General features: G+C 41.3%; 1 protein-coding gene and 1 pseudogene across 1 annotated transcript; both read left to right on the plus strand.

Annotated features, from left to right (window-relative positions):
• The first annotated feature begins 3314 nt into the window (after nt 1-3314).
• LOC139156076 (bile salt-activated lipase-like) lies at nt 3315-11215 on the plus strand. The gene is made up of 4 exons (XM_070731406.1): nt 3315-3388; nt 7825-8028; nt 9334-9534; nt 11090-11215. Exons 2-4 carry the CDS (start codon nt 7940-7942, stop codon nt 11115-11117), a joined length of 318 nt encoding a protein of 105 aa, XP_070587507.1. The 5' UTR covers nt 3315-3388; nt 7825-7939; the 3' UTR covers nt 11118-11215.
• Nucleotides 11216-13751: 2536 nt separating this feature from the next.
• The window catches only part of LOC139156077 (bile salt-activated lipase-like), an 8398-nt pseudogene continuing 7870 nt past the window's right edge, over nt 13752-14279 (plus strand).

Genomic DNA, 14279 nt, shown 5'->3' on the forward strand with positions numbered 1-14279 from the left:
GTATGTATGTATATATGTATGTATGTATGTATGTATGTATGTATGAATGTATATGTGTGTGTCTGAATGTACATATATATATCTATTTGCTACATTCAAACCTAATCTCCACCCCCAACACTATATATAAGGAACAAATGGCAGTTGCAAACATTTCATATTTACAGCAACACGAAGCTTATAACTCCAGTCTGATGATGGTGAATGTGATTTCACCGAAACGTGGCATAGACACTCAAAATATTACATGGTGCATATCCCGAACTCAGAACAATCTTCATTTATATACAGTATATATGTCACTTTTTTTGCTGAATTTGAAAATTAAGGGAGACTAGGATAGATCTATTTCTATCTATATCTATATACATATATATATATACACATACATACACAATAACACATCTGAAATCTAATTAATATAATTATATTTTTCTTAATATATTTATATCTATGTATATATATTTAATAATATATTTATATATATTATTTACTATATTATATTACTACATTATATTATATTACTATAATAATATATTTGTATATATTATTTGCACATATATTTATATGTGTTGTGAGTTACTCCTACTCCACAGAGAGGGGCGGCATACAAGTCCAACAAATAAATAAAAATAAAAATAATCCAGAACTGGTTTGCTTTGCTTTGCTTTCTAAGAATTCTACTTAAATGATGCAAATGGAGGAGTTTTTGATACATGAGGTCTCAGCCTCCTGAAAGGGAAAGAAATTGACCCAAAATTGAAACTGTTTCCTTCTTTCTCAGTTACAGGAACTCTTTCCTTCCGCTGCCACCCCTAGTTCAATCTTTTCAAAAGGGATGCTTGCTTGTCCCAAAGTGCAAAATAATAAGATGGTTGTCTGGGCTGTGATTGTGTATTCATGGTTTAAATTTGGTTTCTGGAACTATCCACATTGTTTTTTCTCCTTCGATGTCAATTACCAATACGGCTTATTTTCAAAGAAGTGGGTGGCCCATATCTTGCGTTGGGCAAACCCAGTTAAAAAGATAAAGGTTCCCCCCCTCGTGCATATGTACTAGTCCAGTGACGGCGAATTTATGGCCCGGGTGGAACTTTATTTTTATTTATTTATTTATTTATTCATTCATTCATTCATTCATTTATTAGATTTGAATGCCGCCCCTCTCCGTAGACTTGGGGCGGCTCACAGCAATAATAAAGACAATGTAAAAACAAACCTAATAATTTAAAAAACAGTAAAAACACCATTATTAAGAGCAGACATACACACAAACATACCATGTATAAAAGGTGAGCTGTTCCCTCACTTGCTAGTTTTCTAGTTTTGCGAGGGATTTATCTCATGTCTCTCTTAGCATTCAGATGCCCCAGTATACAATCTATGGGATGTACAGTATGCACTTAAAAAATTATAATGGCTATGGATAAGCAAACACTATTATTCTTGTTGTTGTTATATTATTATTATGAATATTATTATCACCATGTTTTAAAACAACTTACTCAGACAACACTGTTTATATAATACAAACATTGAATTTTGAAGTTTATTATTACAAATACGAGAAAGAGAGGGAGAATAACAATAAGATAGGTAGGTACGTAGGTAGGTAGGTAGGTACGTAGGTAGGTAGATAGATAGATAGATAGATAGATAGATAGATAGATAGATAGATAGAGAAGATAGAGAACATAGAGAGAGAAACAGAGACAGAGATAGAAGATAGATAGACAGACAGACAGACATGGATAGATGGATAAATAGATATGGATAGATAGATAGATAGATAGATAGATAGATAGATGAGATAGATAGATAGATAGAGAAGATAAATAGATAGATAGATAGAGAGAGAGAAGATAGATAGACAGACAGACAGACAGATATAGATGAATAGATGGATAGAGATAGATAGATAGATAGATAGATAGATAGATAGATAGATAGATAGATAGATAGATAGAGGTAGACAGGCAGGCAGATGAGAGAGAGAGAGAAAGTTAAAATGGATAATTTCCTGGACCTAACACAATCAGAAAAGAGCCGGAAGGGACCTTGGAGGTCTTCTAGTCCAACCCCTTCTAGGTTGCTTCTCTCCTTCATTACCGGTAGCTTCCATCAATGGTGTAGGCAGGGTTTCCTTTCCTGCCTGAGCAGGGGGTGGTCTAGAAAACCTCCAGGCTCCCTTCCAACCCTGTTATTCTGAATCACGCACAAGTGTGTATTTCTTTTTAGGACAGCCACCGGGCGAGGAGGATTAAACTACAATCTGCCTCTTGTGATATTGTGACGTTTCCTTCCCACCGACAAGCCATGAAGGCCAAAGCCACAACCTGACCTCGCAAAGACACACAAGCTACCAAGGGAATGTCCCGTTTCCTGAAAAATATGTGAAAACCCTGTGTGAAGATGACAGGGCCTCCCAGACTGAGTTGGTGCCCATGAATTGCTGGAATCTATTGGATCCTTTTTCATTCTACCAACCAACCAACCCCTGTGGATTTAAAAAAAACCTGCTGAAACTTATTTGTTAGCTAACCAGGGCTTCCTTCTTGTGGCAAGGAGTTTGAAAGGCTGCTAATCAACCAGCTTTTCTTGGCGGTCACTGCAAGTCTTGCTTAGGGCAAGATGGGAAGGGGACACACATACACACACCCCAATGAATGTAGTACATAAATCATGAATAAATAAAATGTTATGGTAATTTATGACTTTTTTGACATGGTTGATTATGGGGTCCTCCAACGCTGGAGGTTTTTCAAGAAGAAACTTGATAGTTTCTGGAATGGTTATAAGGCAAAGAGGGCGAAGCTTTTCTGATTCTTCCTCGTCCCTCTCGCCCACCTTAGTCGCTTCCCCATTCTTCCACAGACCCAGCACTCCAACCGCGGTGGTCCTCCTGCCTGGCAGCTCAGGCATCACTGCGCAGGGTTGGAAAACCATGGGGGCCGCTCTGGTTCCACCACCGACAATAGCTAAAATCATCTCACATCAAAAATTGTTTATATGTTTTAGATACTTTTGTTATATTTTTAACCATTATTACTTTATATCCCCTCCCCACAAAAAAAATCATTAAAGCATTCTTAGATTTAGGGAAAGCTTTTAGCAAGGCCCAAAGTTTTTTGCAGTAATAAACCACATGTTGGCAATAATATTTGTCAGGCTTTTTGGTTAAATACAACACTGGAAAGTGAATTCAACCTGACCTACCTTTGATGTCTTCGACTGCTTATCTGTCATGATTTCCTTCACGTAGAGTGCCTTTGAAATAATAATAACAATAATAATAATAATCATCATCATCATCATCATCATCATCAACATCACCAAATGACCACCCGATGTTCAGGAACTAGAAAACCAATTCATCAATTTTAAAAAGGTGCTTCTATGCTCCTACGAGTGAAAGGAGGCAAGATGGAATGAATTTGAATGTTGTGTCCTTGAGAATAATTCAGACCCCTGATTTTTACTGTTCCCAAAGATATGACCTCCAACTACAGGAGTTTCTGTTACTCTCTAGGAACAGGAAGGCATCCCTAAAATTGCCTTAGTGTCATCCCCACCCCCCTAGTTCCTGCAAGAGAGTCAGGTCACTTCCCAGACATGACTTAATTTTAGGTAACTTTTGCCATTAGTTGCTTGAAGTAGCTAGTCCTCTACATGTTTTGTTTAACAACTTGAGCCTTGGCTAGAATTACCTCAATCCCAATATTTGGCTTTAATTCCTGAAAGCAAGGGTCAGCTCCTGGACTTGTATAACTTTTGCCTTTACTTGAATTAGCTAGCCCTCTATATGTTTATGTACTACTTTATGTGGCCAAGTAAATTTGAGCCTTGACTGAAATTAGGGGGGGGGGAATCACTTTATTCCTGAAAGCAAGGTCAGTTCCTAAAATAAATTTTACCTTTACCTGTTTTAAAGCTATTTTTAATTATGACTTCTCTGTGATGGTTTGGTCCTTTCAATAGGACTTGGCAGAGATTAACTCAGCTTCCACCAGTAAATTATTCAGAATTCAAATTACAGTTGAATAGAACACAGCTGAGATTACAGATTCCATCCATATTTTACTCCTAAAAACTCCAGCCTTGGTTCAAATTATCCAGGACCTAGAAATTTGCCAAATTTCCCTGTGGGAAACTCACATCGTGGGACTGACATGATTCCCCATAGGTGAGCTGTGGGGTTGGGAGTCCTTTAAATAAGATACACCTCAACCACCAGTGGTGTTTTTTACTCCTGAGAAAATACACAGCATGGTAAAAATTTACCTCAGGTGCCTTCCTTACTCTCTGAGAATCAACTAAAATTACTCCAGTTGCCTTTTTTACTCCCCAGCGTCATGGTATACAAAGATACAATATTTATATACAAGTACTAGCACAAGTTACTTCTTTACTCCCTATATGCATTAGCTCCCCCAGCGTCCCACAACGTCTAAGAGCCTCAAGGCAGGATTATCTCACCGTGCGAGAGGCACCCATCGCGGTCTCCATCTGCGAAGCCTTGGGCTGCGGGGGCGCCGTGGGGAGAGACGGGTTCCTCGCACGGCCCGAAGCCTCCTCTTCCGAGAGGGGAAAAAACACGAGCGAAACGCGGCTGCACGCGCTGCTTGTACCTCAGCCTGAGCAGTCCGTCGACGTTTTTAAAGTGTCCCGCCCCCTCGGGGGAGAAGAGGCCGCTCAGCCAATCCGAGGGACAGGTTTCCAAAGCAGCCAATCGCAGCCGGGGTGGTCGGTCGGAGAGCGCTTGGCGGCAAAGGGACCTGGCGCTTGGCCTCATAGGTGTGGGTGATTGAGGGAGGCACGCGGTCTGGGCAGGTGCTTTAAATTAGCTTGCTACGAGAGCTGGAAGGGACCTTGTGGGTCATCTAGTCCAACCCCGCTCAAGCAGGAGTCCCCGCACCATTTCAGACAAATGGCCATTCAATCTCCTCTTTAAAGTGTTGGAGCTCTCACGACCTCCACAAGCAACTTCTGTTTCACCCTCAAAAAGTTCCCCCTTATTTCCAGGTTGAATAATCTCTCCTTGGTCAGCTTCCATCCCTTATTCCTTGTCTGTCCTTTTGGTGCCTTGGAAAACAGCCGGACCCCTTCCTCTCCATGCCTTTCAGTTTGTAAAATAAAACAAGATATTTTTATTGTGACTTTTTCTGTGGGCACATTGGCCCACATTAAAATTGAAAATGTGTTTCTCTCTCAAAATTTATCCCTCCTATCATCTCTCCAAATACTTATTTATCATACATATCTAGTATACATATCTCCATACATGTCTATGTAGGTATCATCTATTTACATGCATACATACATACAAGGTGGCACAATCTGAGGTTAGTTGGGGAAAGATCAGAAGTAACCTGAGAAAATATTTTATTAAAAGTGTAGTAGATACTTGTAACAAACTTCCAGCAGATGTGAGTTGGTAAATCCACAGGAACTGAATTTAAACATGCCTGGGATACACATAGATCCATCCTAAGATAAAATACAGGAAATAGTATAAGGCCAGACTAGATGGACCAGGAGGTTTTTTTCTGCCGTCAGTCTTCCATGTTTCTATGTTTCTATCTATATGTATCATCTCTCTACATACATCACACGTATATCACACATACACACAAAATTACTGTCCATTTTTAATAGTATTCATGGGTGGAGGCTGCTTTCCCGCCCCACTGGAAAGGTCCAGTTTTTAAAGCCAGCCAATCATCTATCAAAATACTTATCTATCATACATATCTAGTATACATATCTCCATACATGTCTATGTAGATATCATCTATTTACATGCATAGATACATACAAGGGGGCACAATCTGAGGTTAGTTGGGGCAAAGAAAATATTATTTTACTGAAAGAGTAGTGGATGCTTGGAACAAACTTCCAGCAGATGTAGTTGGTAAATCCACAGTAACTGAATTGAAACATGCCTGGGATAAACATAGATCCATCTTAAGATAAAATACAGGAAATAGTATAAGGGCAGACTAGATGGACCAGGAGGTTTTTTTCTGCCATCAGTCTTCCATGTTTGTTTCTATCTATAAGTATCATCTCTCTCCATTCATCACACACAAACACACAAAATCAGTGTCCATTTTGAATAGTATTCATGGTGTCACCAGCCAGCAATCACCCCTAGTTTTTTTCAGGGTGGAGGCTGCTTTCCCACCCCCCTGCAAAGGTCCAGTTTTTAAATTATCTCTTTTATTATTTTTGCAGAGGACTAAGAGATCAGAGGGAGATTTGGGCTCATACAGGCAGTCCTCGACTTTCAACAGTTCATTTAGTGACCACTCAAAGTTGTAATGGCATTGAAAAAGTGACTTATGATTTTTCACACTTGGGACCATTTGCCGTGTCCCCATAGTTACATGATCGAGATTCGGACGCATGGCCACTGTGCAGAATTAGTTATATCTATATACGTGTATATATATATATACACATACATACACAATAACACATCTGAAATCTAATTAATATAATTATATTTTTCTTAATATATTTATATATATGTATATATATTTAATAATATATTTATATATATTATTTACTATATTATATTACTATATTATATTATATTACTATAATAATATATTTGTATATATTATTTGCACATATATTTATATGTGTTGTGAGCTACTCCTAATCCAGAGAGAGGGGCGGCATACAAGTCCAATAAATAAATAAAAATAATAATAGTCCAGAACTGGTTTGGTTTGCTTTGCTTTCTAAGAATTCTGCTTAAATGATACAAATGGAGGAGTTTTTGATACATGAGGTCTCAGCCTCCTGAAAGGAAAAGTAATTGACCCAAAATTGAAACTGTTTCCTTCTTTCTCAGTTACAGGAACTCTTTCCTTCCGCTGCCACCCCTAGTTCAATGTTTTCAAAAGGGATGCTTGCTTGTCCCAAAGTGCAAAATAATAAGATGGTTGTCTGGGCTGTGATTGTGTATTCATGGTTTAAATTTGGTTTCTGGAACTAGCCAGATTGTTTTTTGTCCTTCGACGTCAATTACCAATACGTCTTATTTTCGAAGAAGTGGGTGGCCCATATCTTGCGTTGGGCAAACCCAGTTAAAAAGATAAAGTTTCCCCCCCCTCATGAATATGTACTAGTCCAGTGACGGCGAATTTATGGCCTGGGTAGAAGAAGGAAAGATGACTGGAAGGAAGGAAGGAAGAGCAAGGGAAGAAGGAAAGATGAGAGGAAGAAAGGAAGGAAGGATGGAAGGAAGGAAGGAAGGAAGGGCAAGGGAAGAAGGAAAGATGAGTGGAAGGAAGGAAGGAAGAGCAAGGGAAGAAGGAAAGATGAGAGGAAGGAAGGAAGGAAGGATGGAAGGAAGGAAGGAAGGAAGGAAGGAAGATAGCAACAGATTTATATACCGCTTCGTAGTGCTTTTACAGCCCTCTCTAAATGGTTTACAAATTGGATGGATGGATGGATGGAAGGAAGGAAGAAAGGAAGGGCAAGGGAAGAAGGAAAAATGAGTGGAAGGAAGGAAGGAAGGAAGGAAGGAAGGAAGGAAGGAAGGAAGGAAGGAAGATGCTTCCTAGGAAACTATTAGAGAAGAGAAGCAGGGAACAATATCCTAGCAGTCTTCCAATATCTCAGGGGTTGCCACAAAGAAGAGGGAGTCAACCTATTCTCCAAAGCCCCTGAGGGTAGAACAAGAAAGAATGGGTGGAAACTGACTAAGGCCAGGAGCAGCTTAGAGCTAAGGAGAAATTTCCTGACCGGGAGAACAATTGTTCCTAAAACTGGATGGAAATCTCACACTGGATCCTTTCGTTCTTGCTTTGTTAGGCAAAACATCTACCGGTTAATTCAGGGACTGACGGTGGAGAAGGGCGCTCCAGGAGCAGACGCGGCCTACGCCTTGTACACACAGGTGTGGAGCAACACAGAGGACCAAGAGGTCATGAAGAGGACAGTGGTGGACCTGGAGACCGATTACATGTTCCTGGTCCCCACCCAGCAAGCGCTTCAGCTGCACCAAGCAAACGCCAAGTGAGCGACCGATGGATTTGGAGGAGGTGGTGGTGGGGCGTGTCGTGCATGTTGGATGGGCCTCCCATAGAATCATGGGCCCAGAAGGGACCTTGGAGATCTTCTAGTCCCGTGATGGCGAAGTAGGATGCTTGGCTGCATAGCTAGAGGTATAACAAACAGGAAGAATGGTGGAAGGTCTTAAGCATAAAACTGATCAGGAAAGACATCATGAACTCAATCTGTAGAGTCTGGAGGACAGAAGGAAAAGGGGGGAACATGATCGAAACATTTAAATATGTTAAAGGGTTAAATAAGGTTCAGGAGGGAAGTGTTTTTAATAGGAAAGTGAACACAAGAACAAGGGGGCACAATCTGAAGTTAGTTGGGGGAAAGATCAAAAGCAATGTGAGAAAATATTATTTCACTGAAAGAGTAGTAGATCCTTGGAACAAACTTCCAGCAGACATGGTTGGTAAATCCACAGTAACTGAATTTAAACATGCCTGGGATAAACATATAACCATTGTAAGATAAAATACAGGAAATAGTATAAGGGCAGACTAGATGGACCAGGAAGTCTTTTTCTGCCGTCAGTCTTCTATGTTTCTATGTTTCTAAGAGGGAGATTGTGATCCTGCTGTATAGAGCGCTGGTGAGACCCCATTTGGAATATTGTGCTCAGTTCTGGAAACCTCACCTACAAAAAGAGATGGATCAAATTGAACGGGTCCAAAGACGGGCTACAAAAATGGTGGAAGGTCTTACGCCTAAAACTGATCAGGAAAGAGTTCATGAACTCAATCTGTATAGTCTGGAGGACAGAAGGGAAAGGGGTGGACACGATTGAAACATTTAAATATGTGAAAGGGTTAACTAAGGTTCAGGAGGGAAGTGTTTTTAATGGGAAAGTGAACCCAAGAACAAGGGGGCACAATCTGAGGTTAGTTGGGGGAAAGATCAGAAGCAACGTGAGAAAATATTATTTGACTGAAAGACTGGTAGATGCTTGGAACAAACTTCCAGCAGACATGGTTGGTGGATCCACAGGAACTGTATTTAAACATGCCTGGGATAAACATAGATCCATCCTAAGGTAAAATACAAGAAATAGTATAAGGGCAGACTAGATGGACCAGGAGGTCTTTTTTCTGCTGTCAATCTTCTATGTTTCTGTTTCTACAACAGGCAAAACGGAAGTCTGTTTTCCTGAACTTCTGGTTTGCCTGTTGGGCTGTTTTTTTGCACTCCGGGGCTTCAGTGAGGCCTCTGTGCGTGCCGATTCCTCTCTCACCATTCAAAACTTTTCTGCTTTGCTTATTCCAGAAGCAGCAAGACCTACAGCTATGTCTTCTCCGAGCCCTCGCGAATGCCCTTCATCTACCCCGCCTGGGTAGGGGCAGATCATGCCGATGATATCCAGTATGTCTTCGGCAAGCCGTTTGCTACCCCGTTGGGTTACAAGCCCCGGCACAGGAAGCTCTCCAAAGACATGATTGCTTATTGGACCAACTTCGCCAGAACTGGGTGAGAACCGGGAAGGGTGGGACAGAGTGGAGCACGCAGCCATAGGGGCTGGTTGGGGGCTCTGAAGGGCGTTTTTCACCTTTTGAATGTTACATAAAAGGTTTTTATACTTTTAATGCTTTATTGTAAACTGGACCAGAGACACTCTGTGAGGGAGATGGGGAGTTCATAAATATAATAGACAGATGACACATAAAATAGATGATAGTTTTATAGATCAATAGATGATAGATTTAATGGATTTGATTGATAGATGGATAGAGAGACAGAAACAGAGAGATAGATAAATAGAGATAGATAGATAGATAGATAGATAGGTAGGTAGGTAGGTAGGTAGGTAGAAGGATACATAGATGATAGATAGATAGATAGATAGATAGATAGATAGATAGATAGAAAGAAACAGATTAGACAGACAGACAGACAGAGAGAGATTAGGTAGGTAAACATACACAGATGTACATAGATAGATAGATAGATAGATAGATAGATAGACAGACAGACAGACAGACAGATAGATGATAGATAGATAGACAGATAGAAAGATAGATAGATAGATAGAAGGATAGATAGATAGATGGATAGATAGATAGATAGATAGATAGATGATAGATAGATAGATAGATGATAGATAGATAGATAGATAGCTATAGAAATAGACAGAAAATAAAAATATAGAAATTAGATACACATATACATAGATGATAGATATACAGATAGATATAGACAGAAAATAAAAATAGAGATTAGATAGATACACATATAGATGATAAATAGATAGATAGATAGATAGATAGATAGATAGATAGATAGATAGATAGATAGATAGATATAGGTAGATAGAAACAGACAGACACAGTTAGATATAGATTGATGATAGATATAGGTATAGAAATAGACTGAGAAAATAAAAACATAGAGATTAGATACAGATAGATACAGATAGATAGATGATAGATGGATAGATAGACAGATAGATGATAAAGAGATTCAGACAGACAGAGAAAGATAGAAAAGATAATAGAGAAAGTACAGCAAAGTTGGATGGATGGATGGATGGATGGATGGATGGATGGATGGATGGATGGATGGATGGATGGACAGACAACCAGAATGGGTGCCCTCGAAAGTTCTCATTGTCCCCCATGGAAGGTTTTTTTCGGGGCCCATTTGACAGCAGATACCCTAAATAAAAAACCAACAATTTTCATATCCTCAATCTAGAAACCCTGAGATCGGAAGCCTCTGTCTGAAGGAGGCTCTAGTTTCTTTTGGGTGTGTCGTCTCCGGTGTGATGTATGGCTGCGACTGAATTTGTTTGATTGATTTTAATATATTGGATTTTTTAGCTTACGTGGATTTTTTAATTAATTAGATTTCTCTCTGTATTCACTGTTTTACATTGTATCCTGTGAGCCACACCAAGTTTTCAGAGAGGGGCAGCATACAAATCGAATAAATAATAATGATAATGATAATAATGATGATAATAATTAATAATTTCTAAGATTTTTATTGATATTGATTGTTTCTTCATTGCTTATTTGACCCTTAGGGCAATCATTAAGTGTTGTACCACATGATTCTTGACAAATGTATCTTTTCCTTTGGACCGGGACTCACTACTCACAGTCACTCATGCCTTCATCACCTCGAGGTTCGACTACTGTAATGCTCTCTACATGGGGCGACCTTTGAAAAGTGTTCGGAAACTTCAGATCGTGCAGAATGCAGCTGCGAGAGCAATCATGGGCTTCCCTAAATATGCCCATGTCACACCAACACTCTGCAGTCTGCATTGGTTGCCGATCAATTTCCGGTCACAATTCAAAGTGTTGGTTATGACCTATAAAGCCCTTCATGGCATCAGACCAGAATATCTCCGAGACCGCCTTCTGCTGCACGAATCCAGCGACCAATTAGGTCCCGGATCCCGTCAACTAAACAATGCGGTTGGCGGGCCCCAGGGGAAGAGCCTTCTCTGTGGCGGCCCCGACTCTCTAGAACCAGCTCCCCCCAGAGATTAGAACTACCCCTACCCTCCTTGCCTTTCGTAAACTCCTCAAAACCCACCTTTGTCGTCAGGCATGGGGGAATTGAGACATCTCCCCTGGGCTTATACAATTTATGTATGTTATGTTTGTATGTATGTCTGCTTAATAATGGGGTTTTTAAAATATTTTAAATTGTAAATTATTAGATTTGTTATGAATTGTTTTATTGTGTTGTGAGCCGCCCCGAGTCTACGGAGAGGGGCGGCATACAAATCTAATAAATAATAATAATAATAATAATGTACGCTGAGAGCATCTGCACCAAAGACAAATTCCTTGTGTGTCTAATCACACTTGGCCAATAAAATTCTATTCTATTCAATAATAATAATAATAATAATAATAATAATAATAATAATAATAATAATAATAATGTGATTGCACACACAAGGAATTTGTCTTTGGTGCAGATGCTCTCAGATTTTTAGATTTTAGATCTTTAGATTCAGGCTTCTCTGGTTGCGCTAACATGGCCCTGTTAAGAAATTGGAACTTGCACAAAAGAGAACCCTGATTTATTTCTCGGATGCGATTTGCAACATTGACACAAGCAAGACAACAACAGGGATTTATGTAAAGTGCCTGCGGCGGCTGCTGCAAAGCTTTAAGTTTTTGGTTGGGGGGGAGGCAGGAGGGACAGACTGACACCCCCACCCTAGCGCTTTGTCTCCCACTGGGCAACAACGCTCAGGAGGAAGTTCTGCCGGCCACGGGCGAGGGGTGGAGAGGACTCCACCCAGACCCGGCTGGTTCTGCTTGACCGCCTGGCTTTTGAGCGTCTTAAGAAGCCAGGACTTTGCCAATGACATCATTGACTAGATACCCAGGGCCTGAAAACCGTCCCTGGAGCGCATCTGTTCCTCTACCTGGCGAACGTTTTGTGCTTGGTGCAAGGAACAAGACCCGTCGTCTATCAATATCCCTCTTTCCAAGGTCCAAGCAGGGCCTCAATAGGGGACTGTCAGCTCTCTCAACCATCATTGTCTGTGGCACCTGTCCATCCCTGGCGCACATTCCCCTAGTGTCCAGATTCCTCAAGGGCGTCTCCAACACTCACCCGCCTGTCATGCCCCCGCTTCCCCACATGGGACCTTCCGAAAGTACTACCCTCCCTTAATGTATCTTCTAATTGTGAAGATGCTGCCTTGACGTTATATCCTCTCCATAAACTAAAACGATTTCGCGACGCAGGGCAGCAGCGTTCCTGCCCTTCGCCTCTCTAACCTTCTACCAACCACTGGCCCTGCTTGTTCTCTTCCGCTGGCTTCCCGCTACACAACAGTCATACGAACATTTCCCACAATAGCTAAATGCATTGCTGTTGTGGTTCAGCCTGAGCCAGATCAAAGACCAGCTGCGTCTCTGCTGGCTCCATGCCCGGGGGAGTCTGAGAGCGGAGGGGAGAGTTCTTTGCAGCCAGACAGTGGAGACAGCAGTCAAGAAAGTGACAATGAAGCAAGGCCTGGGAGCCCTGGGGAAGGGCTATCTCAAGCAAGTAGCTTGGATTCTCTGGAGTTCCTGGATGACGAAGCACAAGCTATCAAGCCCTTCATGGCACCGGACCAGAATATCTTCGGGGACAGCTTCCTGCCGCACGAATCCCAGCGACCAGTTAGGTCCCACAGAGTCGGCCTTCTTTGGGTCCCGTTGGCTAAACAATGTCGTCTGGCGGGACCCAGGGGAAGAGCCTTCTCTGTGGGGGCTCCGACCCTCTGGAACCAGCTCCCCCCTGAGACTAGGATTGCCCCCACCCTCCCTGCCTTTCGTAAACTCCTTAAAAACTCACCTCTGTCATCAAGCATGGGGGAACTAAAACATCTCCCCCTTGCCCATGTTGTTTTGCCCTTTGATTGATTGACTCTGTGCCTGTTTTTTATATATATTGGGATTGTTTTATGAAATTTTTTAATTTAAAATTGTAATTAGATTGGTGGGCATTGGCTTTATTACTATGTACTGTTTTTATTATTGTTGTGAGCCGCCCCGAGTTTGCGGAGAGGGGCGGCATATAAATCCAATAAATCTAATCTAATCTAATCATTAGTATGCGACAGAGACGCATAGCTCAAAGGAGAACTCAACTGCGTAGATATTATCAGCGCTGAATGAGGAGCACCTGAGGGTTGGGTGCGGTCCTCATTAGCAGGGAAAGGTTTATAAGGCATGCGAACCCTTTCGGTAGCGTGGAGTGTTATCAAAGGGGAGTTGGTGTTATCTGCGTTTTCTCTCAGCGTTTTTGTTCCTGGCTCGTGGCCCAGCAGCCTTGGAGACCGGTGGGAGGTTTGTGTCTGTTAGTTCAACAGCCTCGTTTGGCATTAAGGATCCTGTTTTTCTGTATGAACAATTGCTTCCGTGTTTCTTTTGGAGTTCCAGTGCTTTCCTGACCTGTAAGGACATTTTCTGTTGGCTTCTTTTCTCTTTACCATTATAAAACTGTGTTTGGATTCAACCGGTGTGTCTGGCTTATCTTTTTGGGTTGGTCATAGCTTCCGGAGTGACCCAGACAGAACACTTGCCCCTCGAGAAAAGCCTGTGCTCAAACCGAGAAACTCGCGGAGGAAGGATGGGTTAAAAACACGGTTTCTACATCCTCCCTCCCTTTCACACCTAAACTTCCCCCCAAGTCCACGCCGCATGCCCGAAAACCCTTTCAAAAACAGAAAACGAAAGGGAACTTTAGAGAAACATTTT

Source organism: Erythrolamprus reginae, unplaced genomic scaffold, assembly GCF_031021105.1.
Source record: "Erythrolamprus reginae isolate rEryReg1 unplaced genomic scaffold, rEryReg1.hap1 scaffold_264, whole genome shotgun sequence".
Lineage (NCBI taxonomy): Eukaryota > Metazoa > Chordata > Lepidosauria > Squamata > Dipsadidae > Erythrolamprus > Erythrolamprus reginae.

Coding starts and splice junctions, on each gene's coding strand:
- LOC139156076 (XM_070731406.1), top strand. CDS start 7,940: ATGAAGAGGACAGTGGTGGACCTGGAGACCGATTACATGTTCCTGGTC. Junction 8,029..9,333: donor CTGCACCAAGCAAACGCCAA/GTGAGCGACCGA, acceptor TGCTTATTCCAG/AAGCAGCAAGACCTACAGCT. Junction 9,535..11,089: donor ACCAACTTCGCCAGAACTGG/GTGAGAACCGGG, acceptor TTTGACCCTTAG/GGCAATCATTAAGTGTTGTA.